At 37.1% G+C, this 25,311-nt stretch overlaps 1 protein-coding gene across 6 annotated transcripts in view; it reads right to left on the reverse strand.

Moving 5' to 3' along the window:
• The window catches only part of RAB28 (RAB28, member RAS oncogene family), a 62,801-nt gene extending 38,330 nt beyond the window's left edge, over positions 1-24,471 (reverse strand). For 5 of the 6 annotated variants that reach the window (XR_010721407.1, XR_010721408.1, XM_066185468.1 and 2 more), the window contains exons 1-4: positions 24,227-24,471; positions 17,306-17,402; positions 12,015-12,103; positions 3,771-3,900 (exon numbers count right to left, since the gene is read on the reverse strand). Coding sequence is in view for 4 of the 6 variants with exons in the window: in XM_066185468.1 (XP_066041565.1) it covers positions 3,771-3,900; positions 12,015-12,103; positions 17,306-17,402; positions 24,227-24,304 (394 nt within the window). In the remaining 2 variants the exon portion in view is untranslated. Of the gene's footprint in view, positions 1-3,770; positions 3,901-12,014; positions 12,104-17,305; positions 17,403-22,861; positions 22,884-24,226 lie in introns of those variants that run through there. The other variant, XM_066185470.1, reaches the window with a different exon arrangement.
• Between the last annotated feature and the right edge of the window lie 840 nt (positions 24,472-25,311).

The raw sequence follows: 25,311 nt of genomic DNA on the forward strand, positions 1-25,311 counted from the left end.
AACACAATTCATTCACTTGATAACTATAGTTTCATTTATACCATACAAATCAAACTATTTGACAGCAACATATATACAAAAGTTTTGAGTTATTGCATAAAAACTCTAAAACATAAGTTAAAATTAACAGTAAGGTTTACTCCCCAATTAGCAGTGCAAAGCAAGTGGTACTAGCAATACAAATATAAGCACACTTCAAATATACTTTGTATTTAATAACAAATAAATAAATAACACAATGTAAGTTACTAGGAAAGTAAAATTTAAGATTCAATTGCAGCTGTAAAGTTCAGGATTATAAAGTTCTTATGACTTTAAATTAGCAAAAATAGTTCTACATTAAATTTTGTAATTCCTTCTGTTGTTCACCAAACACACAGACAAAAATCTGTGGAAAGACACAGAATAATTGATAACCAAACATAGGTGCAGAAAGCTGATCTGGGCAAGATCTTCATTCAAATCAGTTTTCTACTCTCTGACCAAATGTGTAGGACAAGCTATGGAAAAAAAGAAAAAAGGTACAGGAGGGCAAAAAGAATGAAAACTGAAACTAAGCACCCAGAAGGAACCCAGACAGCTTAAATAAAGTACTGGTTTTACAATAGAGATCTGCATTTCTGAAGCTCTTGCTCTCCCTATTATTTTTAATAAATTAGTGGGCAATGACAGTCCTTCATTTTAGCTACTACTGATTAACAAAAAAAAAAAAAAAAAAGGAAAAAAAAAAAAAAGAAAAAAGAAAAAAAAAACCCAAAACCAACCAACCAACCAACCAACCAACCAAACAAAAAAAACCTGATTGGAGCTTTTTAAGGAGAAATCACCTTTTCATTGTTTCATGAGTAAATCTTAACTTCTTACAATCACAACAGGACATTTTAATACCTTGACACCTTTCTGAAGCTAATTACCTTGCTTTAAACAGAAGCAGCAGCTTACTGTGTTCATGCTGTTAATCCATTGCAATGCACAATAAACCAGTGAACACAAGCACTGTTTAATTTAAATCAGCACTTAAAAATTTCTTCAAGTTCTATGGAATACCAGAGAAATCCCTGCAAACTTAACATTTAACAGAATGACTACAAACTGACACTAGAAACCACTAATAAATTAATTATAAACCACATGACTTAACAGTAGTAAACAATTACGCACCATATACTGCTATGTATCAAATAATTTGCTTTCAATGACAAAATTATCCAGGGAAATTATTTTCATTTAATAGAATTCAAGTGTACAGTTTTCTGTACCATATTGTGTAGAAAAATATTTTTGTTTTCTTCCAAGCTGTAGCTTTCTTCCTAGAGAGAATCCACGTGTATCTCCCCCAAAATGGAAAAAATACACACGCATTTCAGACAGTATTAGGAAGAGAAAACAGACAAAGGACAGCCCAAGTTAAGTAACTAATTTTAAGCCAAAGTTTCAAAACAGAGGCTGAGCTTCCAAATTCTTATCAAGGTATCTAAAGAGTGACCCAAAGCTTTCCAGTTGCTATGAATGAAAATAACTGCGTTCTTGGCAAATTATAAAGCTTATCAGAAAGAAACTTAAGTGTTGGAATAACTTGCCTGTGGATATTGACATTTCTAGTCTTTCAGTGAGCTCACCTGGATATTTTCCTAAAAGACATGCACAGCTCAAAAAAACCAAGTACAATCCTGAGACAGAAACCACTCACTGGAGTATTTCTCCTAAATGATGCATGAGGTCAAGTAAGTTCATCAATTCATCAAATGGCTTTTCCTGGCTCTTAACCTATTACTGCTCTTGCATTGCATATGAGTGTTTTATCATTTACTAAGTAAAGAAGTTGAACACAGTGGTTCCTCCTAAATAATTTGTTAGTACCAGTAGTTTTCTCTCTTCATAATATGTGAGAGTCAACACCATGATTCTACGAAAACACCTTGCTTTCTATGTATGTAACAACAGGAACCTGACTACAGTTTCCTCTCAAAGACTACTAATTTTTTAGTATTGCAGTGGATGCCCTCCTAGACATTTTTATCCTGATATAGAATTCAGAAAAGCAATATACTTTTCAAAGTCTAATTTCTATCATGCTGAAATAAAAATAAAGCAAAAAAACCCTTCTATAAACAGTATCCCCTGCATGTTCAACATGTGCAACAGCAACAAACATCCTTAGCACCACATGAAATCAATGTTTTGCTGCTTTTCTTTATACACAGCTTCTGAAGGAAAACAAGGCACAAGCACAGTTCCTTCAGCTGCTATTTTCATAAAATGAAAGCCCTTTCACTAATCAGTGTCAGCCTTAATCTGAAAACCCACCTAGGAACCCAGATTCTATTTCCAGATGCTCCCAAGGAAACACTTGGATATTAAAAGATTTGCAGGCATGTAAATGTGAAAAAAACCCAGAAAGAAAGCACCTCCAAATAAAAACCATGTATCATTTTCTACATCTATCGTGTCAGTTCAGCAAAGGAACATTTTTTTATGTTATGTCACAGTGTATCTTACTGCAAAAAGTTCCAAAAATTTGCAGGATTCCAGCTAGGAAGTCCAATTTCAGGGCAAAATAGAAACCAGTGAAAAATATTTTTCATTTGAATCTCAACAGAATCTCTGTTATTGACCCTGGTCTGCCAGAGTACAACACTGTCAGTGTTATACTTTCAGAAGTACTATTTATATATTGTAACTCTAAGACCTTCTCGGTTTTCTTCACAGGAAATTAGTCTTTCATAATTAATGCCATAAAATGTTACAGCATCACTGTAGCAATACCACAATTAATGGTTCTGAGTGAGTGTTGACTCTATATTGTTTTCAAATGATTTTAAACAATTCCAACTTGCTGGATAAGGTCCTTTTCTCAGGTTTGTTCATGACATGGTCACTATAACAGAAACAAATTACTTGGAAAGTGAAAAAAAAAATCCAATATTTTTCTGTTGTTCAAATAAATGTATTTGTGCTGTCTAAAAATTATGTTTCTGCTTCTGCCACTTTGTTTCTAAAATTTTTATATGTTGCTTTTATCATCTTCAAGAGAAAAAAGGGTAAGAAAGCCGGGATCAAGACATCAGATATGCTAATAAGGATGTTTGTGTTAGATTTTGTAGTTGGAAATGGGGAAATTTGGAATCCATCTAATTAGGAAACTATCTAAGTGATGATTCTATAAAGAGACATATCTTGGTGGTCAGAAGAAAACCGTTACATCACACTTACGTGATCACAAAAAGGAGGTTAAAAAAATCCCAAAACAACACAAAGTAAGTCACCTGATGTGCACAACTACAGGAAACATTAAAAAAGTCTGCTAAGCAACTCTTGAGTATTATGCCTAACACATAAGTGTAGTTTTTTAAGCATGTACCCATAGTTAACCCAGCAGTCTCTTAACATAAAGAACCATGAAATATGCCTTTTACTACATCCAGAAATGCTCCCCATTGCACACACATGCCATGGCTATATCCTGGGGCCCTATCAAATTCAAACACGGGTGAGTGATCTCTCTACTCCCGTGTGCTGCTCTCCCAGCAAAGAGGACACAGGGAGAGGCTGCAGGCTAGGCAAAGCAGGATGCAGCAAGTCTCATAGGATAACCTATCTGCCCAGAGCCATAATCCTGAAGCACACCCAAATACATCATCTGTACACAGCAAACACACACAAGATGGTATTTAGTTGCATTTTGCTAAATATATATACCTTATGTTGTTTCTTTAATAGCAGACCACACCCAGAGTATTTCAATTAACATGTAAACATGAGTAACTTACTTTTATTTCCAACCAAGGCCACAAGTGGCTGTGTTTCTGACTCTTCATTCACTTTTTTTACCACGTTATACCAGTCTTCCAAATTTTCAAAACTCTGGCCATTGGTAATATCATAAACCAAGAGAATACCCTAAATAAAAAGACATGTTTAAAATGTTACAGCCTGTAAAAGAATTTAACACGGTAATACTTGCATCAATCTAAATTATTATTGTCATAAAATAGAGCATTACCAAATAAAGGCATCATATCTTTTGAGGGTCAGTTAAAGGAATTATAAATTTCTATACTCTACATGTTTTTACAGTATTTCTCCTGCATTTCATGTGTTTCAAATTCACGTTGCAGAAAAAAAATGGCAACACAGTCAAGAGCACAATTAGTTTTATCAGAAATATTACAAACTGCATATTCTTTATGATAAACCCAAAATAGCATTTCATACTAATAGAAAGATAAAAATTACACTTTGTCTGTCATGTTTCTGCTCTCTTTTGGGGATAAAGGCCAGATTCCATTCCTTCAGTGTTGTAGAAGATAAGTAAGAAGTATTGGCAAGCTTCAAACTTTCAGAAGAGAACCTAAAGACATGGTGAGAACTCAAAAAGGAGAACTCAAAGGTTTTGGGCCAAGCTACAGGTGACAAATACTCAAAGCAGACACTACTGACAACTCCCCAGCACAAATATCTAATATTATAAAGCACGGCCTATTAACAGTCCAAATTTCATCCCCATTCCCTCCACAATTCTAAGATCAGCTCTCAGATCTTACTGAGTCTTCTGCTCCTGCTTTCCACTACACCTTAATAAAGTCAGTATCTTGTAAACGAGGAATAAAGTCAGAATTGGCTTCAGGCACACATGTTCTCATGGAGTTCACACCTGTCAAAAAAACCCTACATCTGCACACTGTTTCTCACATGAAATTTTCACAAATTTTCTGAAAAAACAATATGATCCACACCAAAATAGCTGGGTCAATGACCTACTGTCAATAGAAAAGACTTTCCAAGTTTTTTTCAGGAATTTGTCTGGGACCACTTTTAATTGATAGTTAAAATGAGCGTCTTAGATCACAAGGAGTGTCTTAGATCACAAAACAGAGTGTACACTTACTTTAAAATTTCACATTTGACAACAGATTAGTACAGACTGTGAGACTATTTGAGAAGAGTTTAGATCCTGTGATGACAAACAGTGTAAAACTAATAGTATGCAATTCAACAAATACCATGACAAGTTCAAAGGAAGCAATAATCAAGTCCACAATAAGAAGCATCTGGCTTGGGGCAAGTTCCATATAATAGGACCAAGGAGTTACAGTTCATAGCTGAATACATCGAGCTTATTTTGCAAATATGACACTAGCATAAAACATTCCAGGTGAAATAATGCATCCATCTTTGGACACTTGAATGTCAAAAAAAGGGTACACTAGAAGAAACCAGCAACAGTATCATAAGTTTAGAAATCATGACTGATATGAAAAAAGTGGAAGAAAAAAAAAATCGAACTGCTTCAACAAATGCATGACTTATGGCAGGCATGATGATGCTGGTACAGGTTTTAAGAAAACATAACAGGAGTTCTCTTTGTATATGCTTTTATATATAGTTTGTAGAAGCCACTAAATTGGGAAGACCAGCCAATGTGCCTGAGGGCAGAGTTACCACAAAGGGATATCCAGACATGCTCAAGGAATGGATGAACAGGAACCTTTCAACATTCAACAAAGATAAGTGCAAAGTCCTGCAGCTGGGGAGGAATAAAAAATACAGGCTGAGGGGAGTAATACATGACTGGCTAGGGAGCAACTGAAAACGACCTGCAGGTCCTGTCAGACAGCAGGCCAAATCCAAGCCAGCAACATTCCCTAGCGGCAAGGATGGCCAACTTGATCCTAGGCTGCATTAGCAGAAGTACAGCCACCAGATCAGGGAACTTTTCTATTCAGCACTTGTCGGATCATATGTAAAAGAATACATCCAGTCAGAATACATCCCTAGGTCCCTTAAGACATGGGAAAAGTGGAGTAACTTCATCAGAGCGTCAGCAAGATAACCCGAGGCTGGAGCACTTGTTTTATGAGGAAGAGATGAAAAAACCCAAATCCTTCAGCATGGAGAGGAAGTGGTCCTGGGAAGACCTAAAAGCAGCCTTCCCATCCCCATGAGGAAGCACTAAAGGAGATGAGCCAGGGTCTTCACAGTAGGGCATGGCAGGGTAAAACTCAGTGGGCATGAGCTGAAAAAAGAGAAATTCAAACCATATCTAATGAAAAGCTTTTTCACCATGAGGAAAATAAAGCAGGTTGACCAGAAGTTGCCGAGTCTCCATCCTTAGAAAATTACAAGCAGGAAGTCAAGAAATCCTTGAGCAGCCTAGTTCCACCTCTCAGCTGATCCTACTTAAAAGAGTGTTTTACTACCGGCCTTCTGTAGAGGTAGGTTTAACTCACACCGAGATTATAGCAAGGGTACATACCAAAAACAAGCAAACAAACAAAACAAAAAACAAAAACAAAAACAAAAAAAAAATAAAAAAAAATAAAAAAAATAAAAACCTATGTAGACTGTAAGAATAGCAAAGCTCTGAAACACACCACCTATAACTATTTTTATAACTACCCAAATGCCTGGGCACGTATGTAATTGTCTCACAATCTAAGTTTTGCTTCAGGAAGGACATACTTGTGTTAATAAATGCTCAGTGGAAAAGAAATACAACCTAAAGCACAGGTGTGGTAAAGATTAAAAAAAAAAAAAAAGCCACAAAGCTGAAAGCTGTAAATGAGAAAGAGCACACAGTAATGCTTCTTTCACCAGCTGTCAAGTTCTCTCACTAGCTTGCAGAAGAGCAGACTATCTAAACCAACTTCAGCACTAATCAGAGTTAGATGGAGAAAAAATAAGTATGCGTGAGCATTTAAGGTTAGCCAAATCTTTCTAATCAATTCTTTATCAAAAATCTACTCTGCATCACATCCTCTAGACAACTGTAGCCTACCTACCCCTTTGGATGAAACGATTTACCATGAAAAAAATCATTTAACAAAGTTTGCAACTAGAGCTGACATCCTTTCCTCTATGATCTCACTAAAGCACATTCTTTCCTTAAACATTTTTTTGTCAATATTTGCCACACTAAAGAAAAAAAGATGGAAAGTATATATTTTTGCATCACAGAGAGGCAAAAAAAAAAAGGCAGCATGGCATCCAGGTCATAAAGAATACTTTCTGCTTAGATTTTTACCACAACAGCATTCTGCAAGCAATTTAGTATGATGTAGATCATTAATGAAGGACTAGTCATAACTCCATGGCTAAAATTTATTTCACCTTTTTAACAGAGAAATTCAATAATTGCTTTCAAGAAAAATACATCATATTTTACACAATCTTAGAGTATATGGAATAAAGACCAAGTAGACAGCATAAAAGCTGTTGTTTCCCTATTATGTGTGAAGAATTAAGGAGGAAAATGAATACTGGCATTTTTACACAAATATTTCCCTGCCATGAAAAAAGTCTCAAACACATGGTCGACGACATGCCAAGAAAAGCACATTTATTCTCTCGTCTCCAGCAACGTGGCAAATAGTCCCTGCTTGCATAATTGCACTCTAGTAAGAGAGATATTTTGCCTACATTAGTGCATATGTGAGTGCGTTTTGTTTTGGAATTATAGAGCATTTTCAAAAATAGGTCACTGGAAATATTGCAGAAATTATTTGCTGCTCCCTGGAGAAGGTAGGGTCTGCATACTCCTATTAACAAGCCAATTTAGGACGTAGCATATGCCAGATCTTAAAGATAATTTAAACTAGATATGTGGGTAGGGGCAGTAATTACAAGTAAGATATGGGAGTGGTTCTGAAAGATTTACCACGCAAACAGCAGCAATGTTATTTCAAAACTGAACTCCTAGTATGGAAATGTTGTAACCAGGCAATATATTTGCACTGATAATCAAAATTTAAGACATGCCAAGTTTATGTCAAGATTTGTCACAATAAAAGAAAGCTAGAGAAAACAGTAATTAAAAATGCACGTTTTCTTCTTCATTTATATGCAGCTACCCTCATCCTATGACTGACTTTTGCACCAAGGAACTACATTAATTTTCAAATTTTCATCATTATTTTTTATTATTATTATTATTATTATTATTATTATTATTATTATTATTATTATTATTATGTCAGGCCAAAGTTCTATATTATTTTTTCCAGCAACAGAATATTAATTTAGCAAAGAGCAACTTAATTGTTGCAGAAATACGCAGATGAAAACAGAGGTTTTTTGCAAACAAAAGTAGCTTACAGTCCACATATACTTAACCACTGCTGTCATTGCTGATACTGAGGATGTGGGCATACCTGTGATTGATTAAGTTGCCATAACTAAATTATTTACTCTCTATCAGTACAGCTGCGGCAACTGACTGCACAATTACTCTCAGCATCCCTCAATTCTGAGATAAATGTGGCAGTTTTAAACAGCTTTCAGTTGGTATTGACTATTATTACCTTTTATTTATAGAGGACAAAAAGCTCTTTTTTCCCCACAGCTTGCAGAGTTGCTCTGCCTCACCACTGAAATTCAGCTACCAAGATGGGACACAGCCACTACATTGTTCTAAATGAGAAACATCAGAGAAAAATGGGCAGGAGGAAAGCAACTGCTTCAAGACAGCAAGTGAATTGCAATTTCTCCAACTGCAACCATACAAGCAAATTAGGCAAGTTCTCATGCTCAAATCTGCCATTCTTATTCTAAAACATGGCACAAGAAATAGGGGATCTCAATCAAAATATGGCATCTTAACAGTATCCTAACCAAAAGATCTATCCTAGAGAATTGACTCAGCTCTCATTAGAGAAAAGGAAACCTCCAGTGGCAAGTTTTTGCAGTTAAGTACAGATGGATGCTCCACTTACTCTTCTTGATATCCTGATCAAATTTCAACCAAGATCAGATGAACTGTAGACCATAATCTTTTCAGTTGCTCTAGATCCTCTAAACTTCTATCTCCAGCTGGCCATAGGATTTTAGAAGTCAGCCTACCGTACACATGTATTTCTGAGTACAAAAATAAGAATTCAGCTACATGATTTCTGAATCTCTCAGTGATCAAATAGATAGATATTGAGCTGTGGGCATCTGCAAATACTGGATAAATGCATAATGCCTACTGTAGGTATGCTACAAACACATACACTTTAGATCTGAATTATTTAGATTTGAAGAACACAGAGATGAACGCAATTTCTGCAACAGATTCAAATCATCTGCTCTATCTCTATCTGTACAGTTTGTGTACTTTATAAACAAGATGTCTGAAATTCCAGCTGCACCACACACACTGACCAAGTGCAACATATCATTGGCACATGTGGGTTTTTTGTAGCAACCTTCACTCAAATTACTTCAGTAATTTAAAGGCTTTCTTGCACTGGGAAACCCCAAACTGAACACACTACTCAAATGTCACCTCAAAAATGTCAGACAGCATGATATTCACTTTCCTTGATTTAACTACTTCACTCTTACTAACTTAGCTCAGTACTCAATTAGCTTTTACTGTTGCAAGGGTGCATTGTAAACTCTTATTCAACTGGTTTTTACCTCAATAAGACATTCATCCAAGAGCTTTTTCCTCCAAAGCCATTTCACAGATGACTGAGGTTGGAAGGGACCTCTAGAACTGATTTGGTTCAATGCTCCTGTTCAAGCAGTGTCACCCAAAGCCATGGGTGACACCATGTCCAGATGGCATTTGATTACCTCTGACGATGGAGACTCTACAACCTCTCTGGTCACCTTGTGCCAGTTCTCAGTTATCCTCACATCCTCACGTTTGCTGGTGCTCAGAAAGAATCCCCTGTGTTTCAGTTTGTGCCCATTGCTCTGGTCCTGTCAATAGACACTACAGAAAAATGCCTGGTTCTCTCTTCCTTGCATCCTTCCTTCATGGATGTATATACATTGATTAGCCTTCTACTCTCCAGGCTGAATAGTCACAGCTCTCTCAGGCTTTCCTCACAGGAGAGATGCTCCAGACCATTAATCACCTTTGTGGCCCTTCACTGCACACTCTCCAGTTGATTCCCAGCTGCATAAGATTCTTTTTTACCAGGTGGAGGACTTGGTATCTGTCATCAGCCAAATGTCACAAGGTTTCTGTTGGTTCACTCCTACAGCTGGTCATGGTCTCTTTCAGTAGCAGTCCTACCCTCCAGCACAGTGACCCTTCCTCCCCAGTCTGGCGCTATTCATAAACTTACAAACAATGTTTTGTTCCACTGTTAAAAGAATTACTAAAAGACACAATCCCAGTACCAACCCTTAAGAAATAAAGCTTATAATCAGGCATCAGTAAGACATTGAGCTATAGACCTTTAAATCCAGCTGTCCATTCAGATTTTCAGTAAATTTATGGTCCACCCATTCCACCTGCACCTACATATTGTAATAGTACTATAGGAGATTATGTCAAAGGCCCTGCTGAAATGAAGATAAATTACATCCACTGCTCTCCTCTCCACAGAGCTAATCATCAAACCACAGACAGCAATCATGTTGGCTGTGCAAATTTTACCCTCACAAACTCCATGCTACCTCTTCCTAATTACTTTTTTGCTGTCTTGTTGTCCATTCACAGGAATTTTTATCCATATTTAAAAGGATTTTCCCTTATAAATACTCCTACTTGTTCTACTTTGCCTCTCTACTTTTTTCTTATAAAAAGTTACAGATGTTCAACACGAAATAAGCTTACAGAAATAAACCTAGAAATAAACTGAAAGCAGTGCCTTTCCAAAGTATTCATAGCATTTCATGAATAGATGAAATTAGAGACAGTTTATGCATCCTTAACAGGCACTGTTACAAAGCTAATAGAAAGTGTAGTAGAACTCAACTTTGATGATAAGAAGCCTCTTACAGACACTGGAAATACATGCCAACACTGGGAAAGAAAAATCACTAGTCCTTTTAAAAAAGTAGGGTTAAAAGAGGACTGGGGGAAGATTAAAGACTAAGAAATTGGACATAGGGGGGTTTTGTTAATGTGTGCTGAATGACTAAAAAAAATCAAACTTTAGTCTTATTGATATCAACTGTTTATGCACTTTCAGGCACTGGCATTAACTTTTTGACCTGCTATTTTTGGTAAGAAACTCCTAAATTTATCACCATATTCAATACAGACAAAGCTAATAGCCTTTTACTTCCTTCATTAAATTTACTTTGGACATATGGCAACAATTTGTGATTAATCAAATTCTCTCTGTCATGGAAGCCACTTTCTCCTATTACTTAGTAGATCTGTAACAGGTCAGCAAATTGGTTTTTATTTAAAAAAAAATATGCCATAAAACAGATGCAACAGCTAAAAATATTGACTTTTTTTGAAAGTGACAAAATGTTACATTGACAAGTTTCTCTTTATCCAATTAACTAATAAATCCCAATCTCTTTCATGAGCCACTCCTGCATTGTATAACATCATCTAATAGCACACGTTATGCCTATTGTTCTCATTACAAACTCCAAATTAAGGAACAGAGTACATTTTAGGTCACTCTTGCTAACAAGTTTAGCATTTATAATACATCCTCCTAAATCATCTCATGACTCAAGATACAGTTATAATACTTAGCTCTTAATCCTACCATCCACTTTAAGTTGCTTAGTTAACTTGAAGATAAACTTAATTTTCATTGGACAGGAGTTCTGCAAAAATATTTAGCTACCTGGTTGTCTCCTTTTGTTTGCCCTCTTATAACCCCAGTTGCATGTATGAGTTTAATGGTGTAGGATTGCTCTTAATTTCCTCCTTCTACCTTGTCCCCCCAGGAGGCAGCTGTTCTGAAAGCAGCCACTTTATCTACCACGTGGATATCCAAATAGCCTTTACTGTTTACTGTGATTGCTTTTCTTAACTCAAGACACAAAGCCTGGAAACAACCATCTGTTCTTGGAAGTTATTCAGTTCTATAAATGCACACACTTGCTTTGCTTTTTTGTCAGCTCTAAAAAATTAGCTGCACACCAAAATTAAACCAGCGTATTAATATCAATTAAGCTTAGATTGAACAGACATTCAACATTTTTGAGATTTATGAAACAATTGACTAAAAGTTATATATAATGTATGTATGCATGTATAATTTAAGAACAAAGTTTCAATTAATTTTATATCATTGCTATAGATACAATTATCAGCATTTATACTGTACCTGAGCTCCATAAATATATTTATCCAGCATTTTGCCTCCTATCGTTTGTCCCCCTACATCCCACACTTGAAGAGTAACATTCAAATTTCCTGGAAAAAAAATTATACAGATATTGTGTAACCTGGAAAATTTAGATACAAATATATTCAACAACAATAGCTTTTAACGAGTATACAAGAATAATTAAATTTCAAAATAAAAATGATTGCATCATCTGGGAAAAAAGTCATTTGAGTCCAGCTAAGTCATTAAGATATGGTAAAACTATAGCTAGTTACAAACATATCTAATATTAACAGAAAATAATTGGAACTGCATAAAGTACAATAGTCCTAACTAGAAATTACATAACATATTCCACTGAAAAAAAACATGTAAAACTTCACAAAAAATGCTCTATAGCATGGTACTTGGAACTGAAAGGTAACACAATTAATGGCAACTTATCCACATTATTTCATACTGTGTGCCCCTTCCTCATCCCTCTCCCAATCCTCCTTACGGATCAAGAAGTGAGGAAAATCTTCATAACTTCATTTTGGTAGTGATGCTGACAGTAGTATACAGTTACAGAATCATATCACTAACAGAGTAAAAAAAATGAAAATACTGAAACACACCTAAGATGAGGATGCACACTATGATTACTCCCTCCACTCACCACCTTAAGGCATGAAGCTAAATTGGACACGATTTACATAATTTCATCTTCAAAGAATCTACACCAAGAACAGACCTTCCTTTCTACTCTAAACCATTTTTAAGCTACATTGAAATTGTTAACAGGTTTTTAAAAACAAAACTAACAAAAAATGAGTGTAAATACAGAATATTTAATATCCTACAAATCATACATATTCTGCAAGACAACTGAGTAACTCACAGAGCAAAAATACACACAGAAAGGTATGCTACCAATACATACAACCAGATTAAAGTATAATTTCTCACATTTTGCACGGTAAGATCTATTTTCAGAACTGTACTGATTACCTGGGAGCACCAAACTCTAACAGAGTAAGGACTGACAAATTATTTTCTAATCCACATACAACTCACATGGCACTTACATGTTAATACAAATTCTAGTACTCACAGATAATCACAACTACCTGTTAATTTTTACTCCTGGATTTAAAAAACTGCAACAAATTTCACATCACAACAACTGCAAATTGAGTGAAAATGAACACATTATTTTGGTTTGCTAAGAAAGATATATTCTTAATTTAACTATTTTATGTAGTTGACAATTCGATTTTATACCACATGACCCATTCAGCCGTAAATTTATACCTCATGTTGGTTACACAAGGGAATGTGCTCCATGGAAATGTATCACAGCACCAGGTGAAAATAACCAGTAAATTGTAACTATATGGCTGAATATATGCTGCTCCTGGTATTATATATACCACATTATATTTTTATAATGCACCTTGCTTTAATCTGCTTAAAAGAGCAGATTTCCAAAACTACTACCTTGGTCTCAAAAATACAGAGATGAATGTGAAACAGTACTATTAAGCTACACTGAGTTTTATGTAACACCAAGAGAATTTCTACATGGAGCTTAGAAAACACAACAGAAACACCCCAGTTCAATAAAAGCAACCTCTTATAATCAACAAAAAGCTTACTTGTTTTGATAGTTCATACACTATGTATTAATAAATAATTTTAAAAGCTTAGAACATAAATGATCGCAAGCAATGCAGGAAAATCTTCCATAAAGGATCTGGCATGGATAAACTAGTGCATCCAGCCTGAAAAGACTATACATCCTCAGTGGGTAAACAAACTCTGCAGGCTCAAAGGCTCACCATGCTACAGTATTCTACCCCTATGTACTCTACTGGCAACTCACTGTGTCATTCACATCAGCTATTTTGAGGAAAAAAAAAATCTTTATAAATATTATCACTTTCAGTAATTTTGCCCAATTTTGTCTTCAAGTGCTCTAAAAAGTTTCAACTTGATTTTTCTTCCTGAAGAAATAATTATGCACAGCATACTGGACTTAGCATCTGGATAACTGCATGGAACGACCTGAGAAATTTTAGTGCAGTATGTTACATTAACTAGTCTAACTGTGATTGCCCAACTGAAAGATCTCCTATTACAAATTATTTACTCTGCTTCATTAACAACAGAAAAAAGAAACAAGGGAAAAAATAATTGGTAAGTTCATTTGAGGGGAAGTCCTCCTTAATTAGGACCTCACTAATTATGAAATTCATGCTGACCATCTGTAAAAAAAGGCTTCGTTTTCCCTATTTTTCAGTCAGTTCTGTAATATTTGTTTTGTGTTCAGGTTGATTCTGGGGGAGAAAGAAGGATGTTAGGATTATTCTGACAAAAGAAAAAACTGCAAGCAATTTACCTAGTGTTTCATTAACAACTGGGATAGTAGCACACAAAGTTTTTTGCAAAAAGTTTGAAAACTTCTATTTTTTCCATTTAACAGGAACATAAAAACTAGAGACTTACAACAAAACAAAAAGAAACCATGCATAATAAGATGGTTCTTAGAAACAGTCTTAACACACCAATAAAAATAACTGAAGAATCCCATCAAAACAACATGCAGTGCACTAATAAGGAACAAAGAAACCCCAGCACTTCTTCACTCCATAGAAAATGCACACAAGTGCAAAGCTGCAATCCATGAGGCAGCACAGTGCAGGTGTGTGGATTGCTTCTGGTATGAACTGAAGCCACTGTGCTGCTGCAGCAGTGACCCTGCAGGAGGACACCTGGTGTACTGGTTAACCTTACCTAAAGTGCTGCACACACAAGATGGAACTAAAAGCACACGTCTGACTGCTTTTTACACCAACGACTTTTTAAAAAATCCTTTTAACGGAAGAACCCTGAACTGCACCAACAACCTCCCAAAAAGTATATAACTATGGTTCTTGAAGAGTCTCTAGCAGCAGATCTCTGATGAGCAGATACACTGTTTAAGCACTAAAATCTACACTATGGTTGTATCCAGACTATACAAGATTCTCCATCAATAAATAAAATGAAACTGATTTGCACTTAAAAAAAAAAAAGTATTTTGGACAAGCTGCATGAAGTGAATTTGTCATGTTGAACACTAGATACATGTTCAAGAATGTTGAACACATTGTTCAAAATTTATCAAAGGACTTCTGATTTGTATTAAACTGCATTGTTTTACCATGCAGAATATTTACTATTTTCACTGTAAAACTGCATTAGTTACTAAAACAACTGAAGACAAATGCCCCTTTTACCTTAAAAAACAAAAAAAACCCAGAAAAACAGTACTTTATTTTATAAGTTGTAATGCATTACAATGTGGCTTAACGTAAACTTCCGTGTAATTCTAGAAATACGTCATTTTGCCTTCTAGAATCTTTGCTTACATTGAAGAAGAAAAAAAAATCAACTACTGAACCACTGTTGTTCAGCAATTGTCCTACTGAATAAGAGAAATCAAGTCTTCTTTCCTACTGATACACACATAATTTCTGTGCAGTGGTATGAATTAACCTTTCAAGTAAACAGAGCAGCTCTGCAAACCCAGAACCAATAAAGAAATTAGAAAAATCCACTTACTAAAATAATGCTTCCCATTCCAGTATTTAGAAACGTTACCTCCCTCCCTCTCACTCCCCACAACTAGCCAAGTTTACCTATAAAATAGAGAGCCATATTTACCTTAACATATATAGGCATGGGCAAAAACCAGAATGACAACCTAGAGAAAAAATGTTTCTTCCTGCATCTGAATACAAATGCTACTGTTTTGAGGAAAACAGATGTACAGACTTTTGGGTGCTATTTTTACCTGCATTCTGATTTTTTTACAAAATAAACCATGAATGAATGAAATTCATACACAAAATAAACTATGAACAAAAATCAATGAAGCAATAGTTGATAATTTTCCAAACTTTCTACTCAACAAGAATATTTATAATCCCAGTAATATACTAATAGCATCTGTATGCTTAACAGCTGGAAAAAAAACTTGCAAAATACAAGTTCTCAGCATGCACACTGCATGATTTGTGTACACATTCCACTTGCAAGTACTGCTGTTAAGTATTATACACACTGGTATTTTTAGAGGCAGGAGCAGGACAATAAAAAAATTATTCTGTTGATTTTATGGAGAAATAAGCACTGGAATTTTGTACTTTACCACTCTACTAAAAAAAGTACATACTAAATACTAAAGAAGTACATCAAAATGGTGAAACCAAAACAGTGAACACAGGAATAGCCTGAAAAGATTATTCTGTTTCACTTAAGAAAATATATAAACATAATCAAGAAATTATTTGTAATATAATTTTAAAAAAAAGAAGTTTAAGGACTACATATATTTTCTTTTAACTTCAGGTTACAGATAAAATGCTTAACTTCTGAGTTTGCTTCCCTTCCCATCCTTCACAAGGAGAAGACAGAATTACAGAACTTGCATCAACCACAGCAGATCTCACTACGCCTTTTAATAATCACACACACTTTTTCTAACTTCTGATTTCTGAATCCAGAAGTAAATGTTTTCAACTAAATACCTGCATACTTAGAATATGAGCACACACAAATCAGCAAAAAGATATATTTTAAACCCCAATTGTTCAAAGACAAACTTAACCAGCAATTATCCTTTTTAAAATTATTTCTTTGCATTTTCCATGCAGTGTGCTGCAACTGGCATCTAAATAGTTTCTTTGCCATCGTGAACTGAAACATCTTGAATGCTCAAGCTGTATTTTTATGAGTGCCGAGGGACCCTAAATTTTAGTGGTCTATTAAATGCCAGCAATTTCATGCTGCCTTGCATAAAACAGCATTCACATATTAGAGCACTGCGAGTCCATAGCTGCATTATGCTTCTCTCACACAACTCATATTTGAGTTGTGTATTTCATTAAAATATATATATATTTCTATCAAAACACATATACTTTTCTCAATTAGTATGTTTAAAGTTCCATGTCATTGTTGTGTGCTACACTATCCACATAGAAAGTGAGTGCACTTCTTATCCCAAGCAGGGATAATAAAAGTCATCAATATCGATAGCATTCTTTTTGTTTGAATTCAGTGTTTTAGAGATATAAGTTGCAAAGGCATAACTCTTTGACACCTGGCAAGAATGTACAAACAAAATATTCTCCAAACAACCTAATTTACTTCACAACAAAAATCACTGCACTAAGCTAATTTAGTACACATTACTCTAAAGAATATGTTTCTGCAAGTCTTGCTGCCATCCAACCTCTCAGTGTTAGCTTTTATTCTCTTACCTGGCAGTAATATTCTTTTCAAGAAGAAGTCCAGTCCTATGGTTTGTTTGTACTGTTTTCCAAATGTTTCTTGAGCAAAACGTGTAGCTAAGGATGTCTAAAACAGAACAGTATCAAATTAAGTTGTCATTTTTAACAGCAATAAACTTTATGCTAACCCAGAAGTATGAAATACAGTTAAGCACTTTTTAAATCAGTGAATGCTAACAGTGTTCACGGATTTGGATTGACAAGCACTCCAGTCAGTTTCAACATAATAACAGGAGGTGGCAAAGGCTACTAATTTATGCAAAAAGAATCAAGGTGCATATTTGCTTTGATTTCAAAAATATTCTAACAGTCCTATTCCAAAATATTACACAGAATTGAAGGAGGTATCATTAGTATGCTCAAACTGACACCAATCTAGGTGTCACTATCTGTATCTGAACATCTTAGTATTTTTAAAAAGCATTAATTTCCAAAACAAGGGTCCTCCCCTGGTGCAGAACACCATGATCCCAGACCAACTTTCTGGGAAGGAATAGAGACCTGCACCATGCAGAATCCCACAGAGGGATCCTAAGCCTGGCAAGATTTCTGCCACTGCTCATCAGTTTCAGGTTCAGGGATTACAGGAACTCTAAGATGGGAAGAGTATTTTCTTGCACACAGGAAAAAAAAAAGGTTAAACTCATATAAAAAATGCACTTTAACAGAATCATTCCTTTCAGCAGAACTTTGAAAATTTATTTCTTCAATTGGTATTCTGTGGATTTATGAAAGCAAATCAATACACTGTTGACCTAATAATAAGTTTTTACTATATATGGCTGAAAGGATACACAACTAACCTAGGCAAACTACTGAAGCAAGACATTTATATCCTGTCAGTAGCAATTTAGTAGCAATTTAAGGTCTCCTTTCAAGACAAAAAAAAAAAAAGGGTGGGGGCAGAAAGGGAAAGAAATAAAGAAAGAAGGCTCGCAAAAAAAGTAAACGAGAAAACAGTGGTACAATCATACATAATACAACAGTTTGTATTGTGAAAAAAAAAAAACTAATTATTAAAAATTATAAAACACAACCAACATCAAACTAGTGTACACTTAAAAATCTCTTGTAGGCAAGACATTTGTAAATAAAAATGCAAATTAACTACAGAAAAAAATAATCTAAATATTTATTTACCTATACAGAGAAGGAAAAATACTAAGAGGCTCACAAAACCCTTACACTGTCTGAGAAAACTCAAAACAGGCCACAAGGGGTTTTTCTTGCCAAATTTCCATTCATCAAGACCTGAAGAGATGAGTCACACCAACTGTTTATTATCAGATGCTGTTAAGAGTACATTTAGTCAAAAATATAAGAGCAAAATAATGCCAATAGTTCCGAAATATGAGAACAGGCAAGGTCCAGGAATAGAAGGTTATAACAAAGATCGAAATTAGGCTAATGTCAAATGCACACAGAAAAATAAAATCTTTTTTTTTTACATTAAAATATCATCACCAGAGCCACAGCATTAACACTCTAGTATGAATAGGCAAACATTTATTCAATTATTAGATTTCCTATTTTGTAAATAAAACAAGATTTACTGTTTTCATGTTTCTATATCATACTTATATTCCTGTGACTGCCATATATATAATGAATGATATTTTGATATTAGAAGATATGTTTAGGAAACAATCCAATAAGTCAGTGTTAGCCTATGGCAACGTTTTCATTTACTTCACTGAAGTAAATGCTCCAAGAGGATTAAAAATAAAAAAACAAATGGGGAAAAAAGCAAGTAAACTAGAAATAGCATAAATATGCTTATATATTTATATCCCTGTGGAAAGGGGGAAGATCACAGAGGGTGAATCGTGAGAAGATTCTTCTGCCTTCAGCTATGTGACAGTAATACTAACAACACACACAAAATAAAACTCAACAGAGATTCAGACTACTGTATTGAAAGAGTCAGTAGAACTGACTCGTTTAATCCCAATAGTTAGCATGTCAAGATTACAATGACATTAATCTGTCATGACCTTAAAGATGTAGATGAGAATTAAGACAACTGCAGGAATACACCATCCAGTCTTCTTGAAATTATCCTTTTTGGAAAAGCAACAAGTGCCTAGAGTACAAATTAAAGTATCACCTGACTATATCACAGTGTTCTATATTCTCCAACACATTTATTTAGATTCTCATTAAATAAGTAACCACTCCCTTCTTGTTTTAAATGCTCAGTAAATGCTAGTTTATCATTCTGTGACAGTCAATATTCCCTGAGGACTCCTAGAGGTGTTAGTAAAAATAAACAACACACATTCAATTAAGAGCCAACCTATAAGAGCAGCAAGTAATCAACAGCATGGCAAAGTCCTCTTAAACAGTTTTTCTCAACTGTGCTCTTGAATGCAAAGGAATTTATAGCCCAAAATCATGGACTAACTCCTCCTTAAATTTTTTCCTAAAAAATGTTAGAGCTCAAGGAAGGTGTTGGATTACCAGTCTAGGGTCTTCTGTTTATTCACAAAACAAGCATTTATCCACAAAATGCTAAGAGCAACAGTTCAAACTTCTTTATAACAATAAACAAAGAAGTTATGTCAATGCATATTCAAGTACCTCTATAATGGAAATACTCCCTTCAAATCCCAGAAGTGTTCGCTGCCGCGCTTGCCAGAAAAGATTTTGCTCAAGAGTTTTACCTGAGGATATGCTGAATATAATCTATATAAGAATTAATGGGAGTTAAATAATGGTTCAGTAGAACTGTAGTTGTAAAAATAAATAGGTAACCAGTGACCATTTTTTAGAAAGGTTGCATTCCATACAATTCCAACCCTTAATGTCAGGGCCAGAGAACAGTGTGGTAGCACGAAGGCTTTGTTTCTTTGCCCGTCTACAAAGACAACCAGGCCACCAGCTTGCAAGGCAGAATTTCCAGCAAAAATTCCATCACTTTGGAAGGTTCACACACTTGCCTTAAACACTTAAAAGTGAATGTCAACATCCTATTCTAAATATCAATACTCTTTTGAAGGTTGATGTTAAAACCCCCCTGTTAAAAACACAAAAATGTCTTTGGACTCTAAAGTACAGCAACCAAGATAGCAGTAAATTAAAAAAAAAAAAGAAAAATTCTAAGAATGCTAAGTTCAAAATACAATAGGATAATTGGGAAGGTTTTTTCTGAAAGAAGCAAAAATGGAATTTAACCTTACATGAAAGGTATGACAGTTTCTTGCTTCTACTTTTCAATGCCTACAATTCAGTATAAACTGCCGACATGGTGTTCCTAAAGAGCTACATAATGAGTAAAGAGGAAAAAAAAGGAAAAAATATCTGTGAAATAAACTAGAAGGTCAATAAATTGAAAGTGAAATAGAACAAGCAATGATAGACAGCTCTGACAGTGACTACTTACCAGGGCAACCAGAAACTTGTAGGGAAAACCCCAGCAAATGACAAATCATTGAGTAAAATCCTATAGAATTAAGTTTTGAGAAAGCAGTGCCAAAGTGTCATATCATAGTTTTAAGAAAGAAAACTAAACCCAAATTTCAATTAGATGCATGTACATAGTTCTGAAGCCGTGAATTTCCATGGACACACGAATTTTAGCCACTAATTGAAAATCTACTTTCCAAAAACCACATGTACTATCTCACCCCCTTCTACAATATCAATGCCATTATCCAAGCACGCTCATCCCTCAGTCATGTCCTATCCTACTGGCAAGAATTTTAAGACAAACAAAATTAAAACAAACACTAGGCTAAATAATTAAATGCTTTACCATAAAAACACATAACTGTCCTTCCATCCCACTCCTAACTACTAATGCAATTTTGTTCACTGAAAAAGAGAAAATTATCCTAACTTCTTGACATTTGACACAGATCTATTTGATGCAGCTGGGCCAATCTGCACAGCACACTTCATTCAATTTTCCACTTGCAAGACTCAACAGTGACAACAATATTTTTGTCACCATCAATGAATTTTTTGAGCCTAAGTGTAACAAGACAATTCAGAATTGGCACAATGCTTAAAAATCTGGTATCCTAAAAAAATCCTAAAGTAAGCAGGACACTACTCTTTATGCCAGCCTATGTTTTAGCTCCTGCAAACTCCCATACCAGCTTGAGCATTTCTTTCACTTTTATCATCCATTGTTACAGAAGGAAAAGACAGGATGTTTCTGCTACTGTACTTTAGTCCCAGCTACAACAGATAGCAAATAAACAGAACCTCACCACACGTATTTTTCACAGCCTCTCTTCCCATTAACAGTTGAGATTTGCTTCCAAAGGCCCAAAACCTTTTTCAACAGTAGCAAATCACGGTATTCTATCTCAAATCAGCATCCTTGTACACTTCAATATCAAGCCAATCTATGCACAAAAGGAGTAGAAATATCTGGATCATAACATCTTTTTTTTTTTCAATCCATACTAGAAATGTTGGTTTACTTTAATGGAAAATCATTTTGGCTCAGGAAGAGCGGGTTGATTTAAAACCTACACACGTAAGGCTGCTGTGTGTGTTTATGTCCTTCCTATACTCAAAATCAAAGAGCCAACTGCTATTACTAATTGCTGTTTTTTTTATCTCAGATTGTCCCCACTTCTGATTGCTTTTTAGATTGTTTTCCTAGTTTGTCTAGTTCATTAAAATCATTCTCTATTATCTTCTGATAATAGAAGTCTTGCTTCCCTCAATTTTGCTTTTCCACAGTCCACCATTATCTTACGATCCCTCTTCTACCCTAAGAATTTTATAGATTCTACTCTGTCTCACCTCTCTTATCCTTTCTTCCACTTCTACTCTTCTCTATTTGAGTTTGCTCCAGCAGCGCTTATTGCTACCCTTAAAATTCTAAGTATCCAATTAGCCATTCAACAACCTCAAACTAACAGAAGCACAGCATCCCTGCCTTGCTTCATGGATAAAGCAATTCCTAGCTAGTGCACCTTTAGCTTGAACTGACACTGATTTGTTTTCAAGCTACTACCAATCCTTGCACAGAACCTGAGTCACATTGCTTCTAAACAATGGGTGAGGGAAACAGCAAGTTTCCACCTGACCCACAACCTTTTTTGTGGCAAAAGAAGCCAAAGGCGAACACCTCACACTAAACACAAGACAGAGCATTTCAGATATATCCCATCATTTTCTACACGCCTCCTGTCTCATGATCCCAGAGTGACAGAGGAAGAGAAAAACCAACACCTTGCACAGTAAAAGGAAGTATGCATGTGTGCAAAGACCAGCTGTGAACCAGATGTGAAAGCCAGGCAATTTAGAGTTTAAAACACATAGACACACACAGGTCTCAACAAGTAAGCGGAACGAGTAAACAACAAAAGAGAGGAACCTCAACAATTTAGTCTTCTGAGGTGCTTGAAATAGCACTTTCATTTATCCTTTATATTCCATGAGCCAACTGCTTCTTTTTTTTTACAAGACCCTACAATAAATCTGTGTGTGCTGCCAGGCCATTGGGACGGTGGGAGGGAGCCTCTATTACAGCATCATCTAGGGGGGACAGGAGGAAAAGCAGCCCACCAGAGTATTGCTGCTGCTCATGTCCAATAACCTGCCCTGGAAGTGTGAGATTCCTGGAGTCAGCAGGAGATGCAGTGAGTGGCAGCTCCTGTGTGAGAGGTAGGAATCAACAGAAGTATACATCAAAACTTAAGAATGCTTGAAAATTCATGTTTGGTGAGAGGTCTCGCCACAAGCTGCTCAACAGCAGTAGTGAAAGGATTCTTCGGTTTGAATGGAAAACTCCTGGGAAATGCAACCCGTGAAGCAGCACTTCAGCTGTCAATGGTGTGCATTCATTATGCTCTCAGCACACAGCTGGTTGGAATTGCCCATCTACTCTCTCAGATGAACACAATAGGACTTCAGACTGGGTTTCAAAAGTTAGCGACAGAGGAAAATACTGTATACTTCAAGCACACAATAAATTTACTATTTCCAGGTGTATCTCACAAAGTTGTTCAGGCTACATATGACAATAGATATGTTCAAGTGTACAGCTAAGATCAGTGACTATTTTAAACAGTTAAGAATGCAGCCTCTCTTTTGCCATTTTTGGTTTCTCCTTGTCAAAATTTCTCTTTTACAAAGAGAAATTTGTTGGATTATTGTTTGCTTGTTTTGATTATGGCTTGATTATTGTTGATAGATAAACTTTTATGAACAGGATTTCATTACGGAGATTACAGATAGGCGTAAAAACCCAAAGACATAAAAGTTACAAACGAAAACTAAATAGATCCAGCAGTGCCTTTCCAAACTGTGGAACAGTAACTCCACTAGATGCGAACTGTTCTATCCAGCTCTGGAGGTTGCTAGCTCTGTATCCGAAGGGCGCCTGCAGACCCAGCTAAGCGACCTTCCCTGCTCGTCCCTTTCGAGGGGAGCCGCGACCCCAGCCCAACACGCCCGGGGCACTGCAGCCACCGAGAACGACTTTGGGCTATTCCAGAGACTCCAACCGAGCAACTCCAGCCTCCAGCGCGCGATCGGCAGCGCACGGGGATCAGCGGGAAACTCCGTCAGCACCACAGGAATTACGTTATTCGCCGCTCCTTTTCTAACGGCTCAAGAAAATTGGATTACAGTCGTGTACGTCTGTTTGTTGACGATACCTCCTCGGGTGCGGAAGCGCCGTCAGTGGGGCTGGCTGCCGGGCACGGCGCGGATGCCGGCGGGAAGAGCCCGCGTGTCCCGTGCAGGGCCTGGAGCCGAGCGGGAGCAGCCAGCCAGGTATCGCGACAGCGGCTGCGCGACAGACTGCAAGCCGCCGCGGGCTGCTCCCTCCTCGGCAGCAGAACCAGGGACAACGTCAGGGGGAAGGCTGGGAAGGGGCTCGGGGCACCGCGGCGAGGGAGAGGAGCTGTCGGCGGGGCCGGCACTGACCTTGCCAGTGGTGCCGTCCCCCAGCACCACCAGCTTGAGCTGGCGGTCCGGACTCTCCTCCTCCTCCGAGTCCGACATGATCTCTACGGCCCCGGCGAGAAAGAAGAGGCTGAGAGCAGCCGGGAGGAGTCGGGTGCAGGAGCGAGGACGGGACAGGGGAAAGAGCGAGCGCCGCGCTCACGAAGCCGGCAGCAACGGAGGAACAGGGACCGCCATCTTCCTTCGGTGCGCCCTCCGTCGCTATGGTCCGCGCGGGGCGAAACCAAAGACAGCGCTGAGGGAAGGGGGGAAGCGGTAAATTGCGGGCGGGAGCTACAGCAACAAGTCCAGCCGCTGCTTCGAGACACACCCACTTCTGCCCCCACAGGGTCGGGAGATGGTTCAGCCCGGCTGTCGACCGCACGCCGCGGCGGCTCGGGCCCCGCAGTGACGCCCCGCGCGGTAACCAAGCAACGGGGGGCGGGGGCGGGGCTATGGCCGGCAGGCGGAGGTGGTTCGCTAGGGCGACTGCATATGGCTACTAAATACATAGTTATGGCAGCCAAATCATGGAGTCATTGAATGGTTTGGGTTGGAAGGGACCTTAAACATCATCTCCTTCCGACACCCCTGCCGTGGGCAGAGTCACCTTCCACTAGACCGGATTGCTCAAAGTCCGGTGCAGCCTGGCCTCGAATACTGCCTGGGATGGAGCAGCCACAGCTTCTCTGGACAACCTGTGTCAGGGTCCCACCAGCCTGACAGTGAAGAATTTCTTCCTGATATCTGATCTAACCCTGTACTCTTTCAGTTTAAAGCCACCGCCCCTTGTCCTATCCCTACATGCGCTTGTATGAAGTCCCTTTCTGGCTCTCGTACCCCCTTTAGGGGGGTACATAAAGGCCTGTACAGTAAGGTCACTCTGGAGCCTTCTTTTCTGCAGACTGAACAATCCCGTTTCTAGGGACTCCACCACTTTCTTACATAGTCTCAGAACTTTTCTATCCACACAGGCAATCAGTAAGAAAACTTGTCAAGGTAGCCCTAGCTGAATTTTAGACCATTACTTGGTCACATACCGTGGCCAGGGAGAACAGGCTATAACC

This window comes from Chamaea fasciata, unplaced genomic scaffold, assembly GCF_029207755.1.
Source record: "Chamaea fasciata isolate MVZ Bird 193981 ecotype frontalis unplaced genomic scaffold, bChaFas1.0.hap1 SCAF_6, whole genome shotgun sequence".
In the NCBI taxonomy this organism is placed as follows: Eukaryota; Metazoa; Chordata; class Aves; order Passeriformes; family Sylviidae; genus Chamaea; species Chamaea fasciata.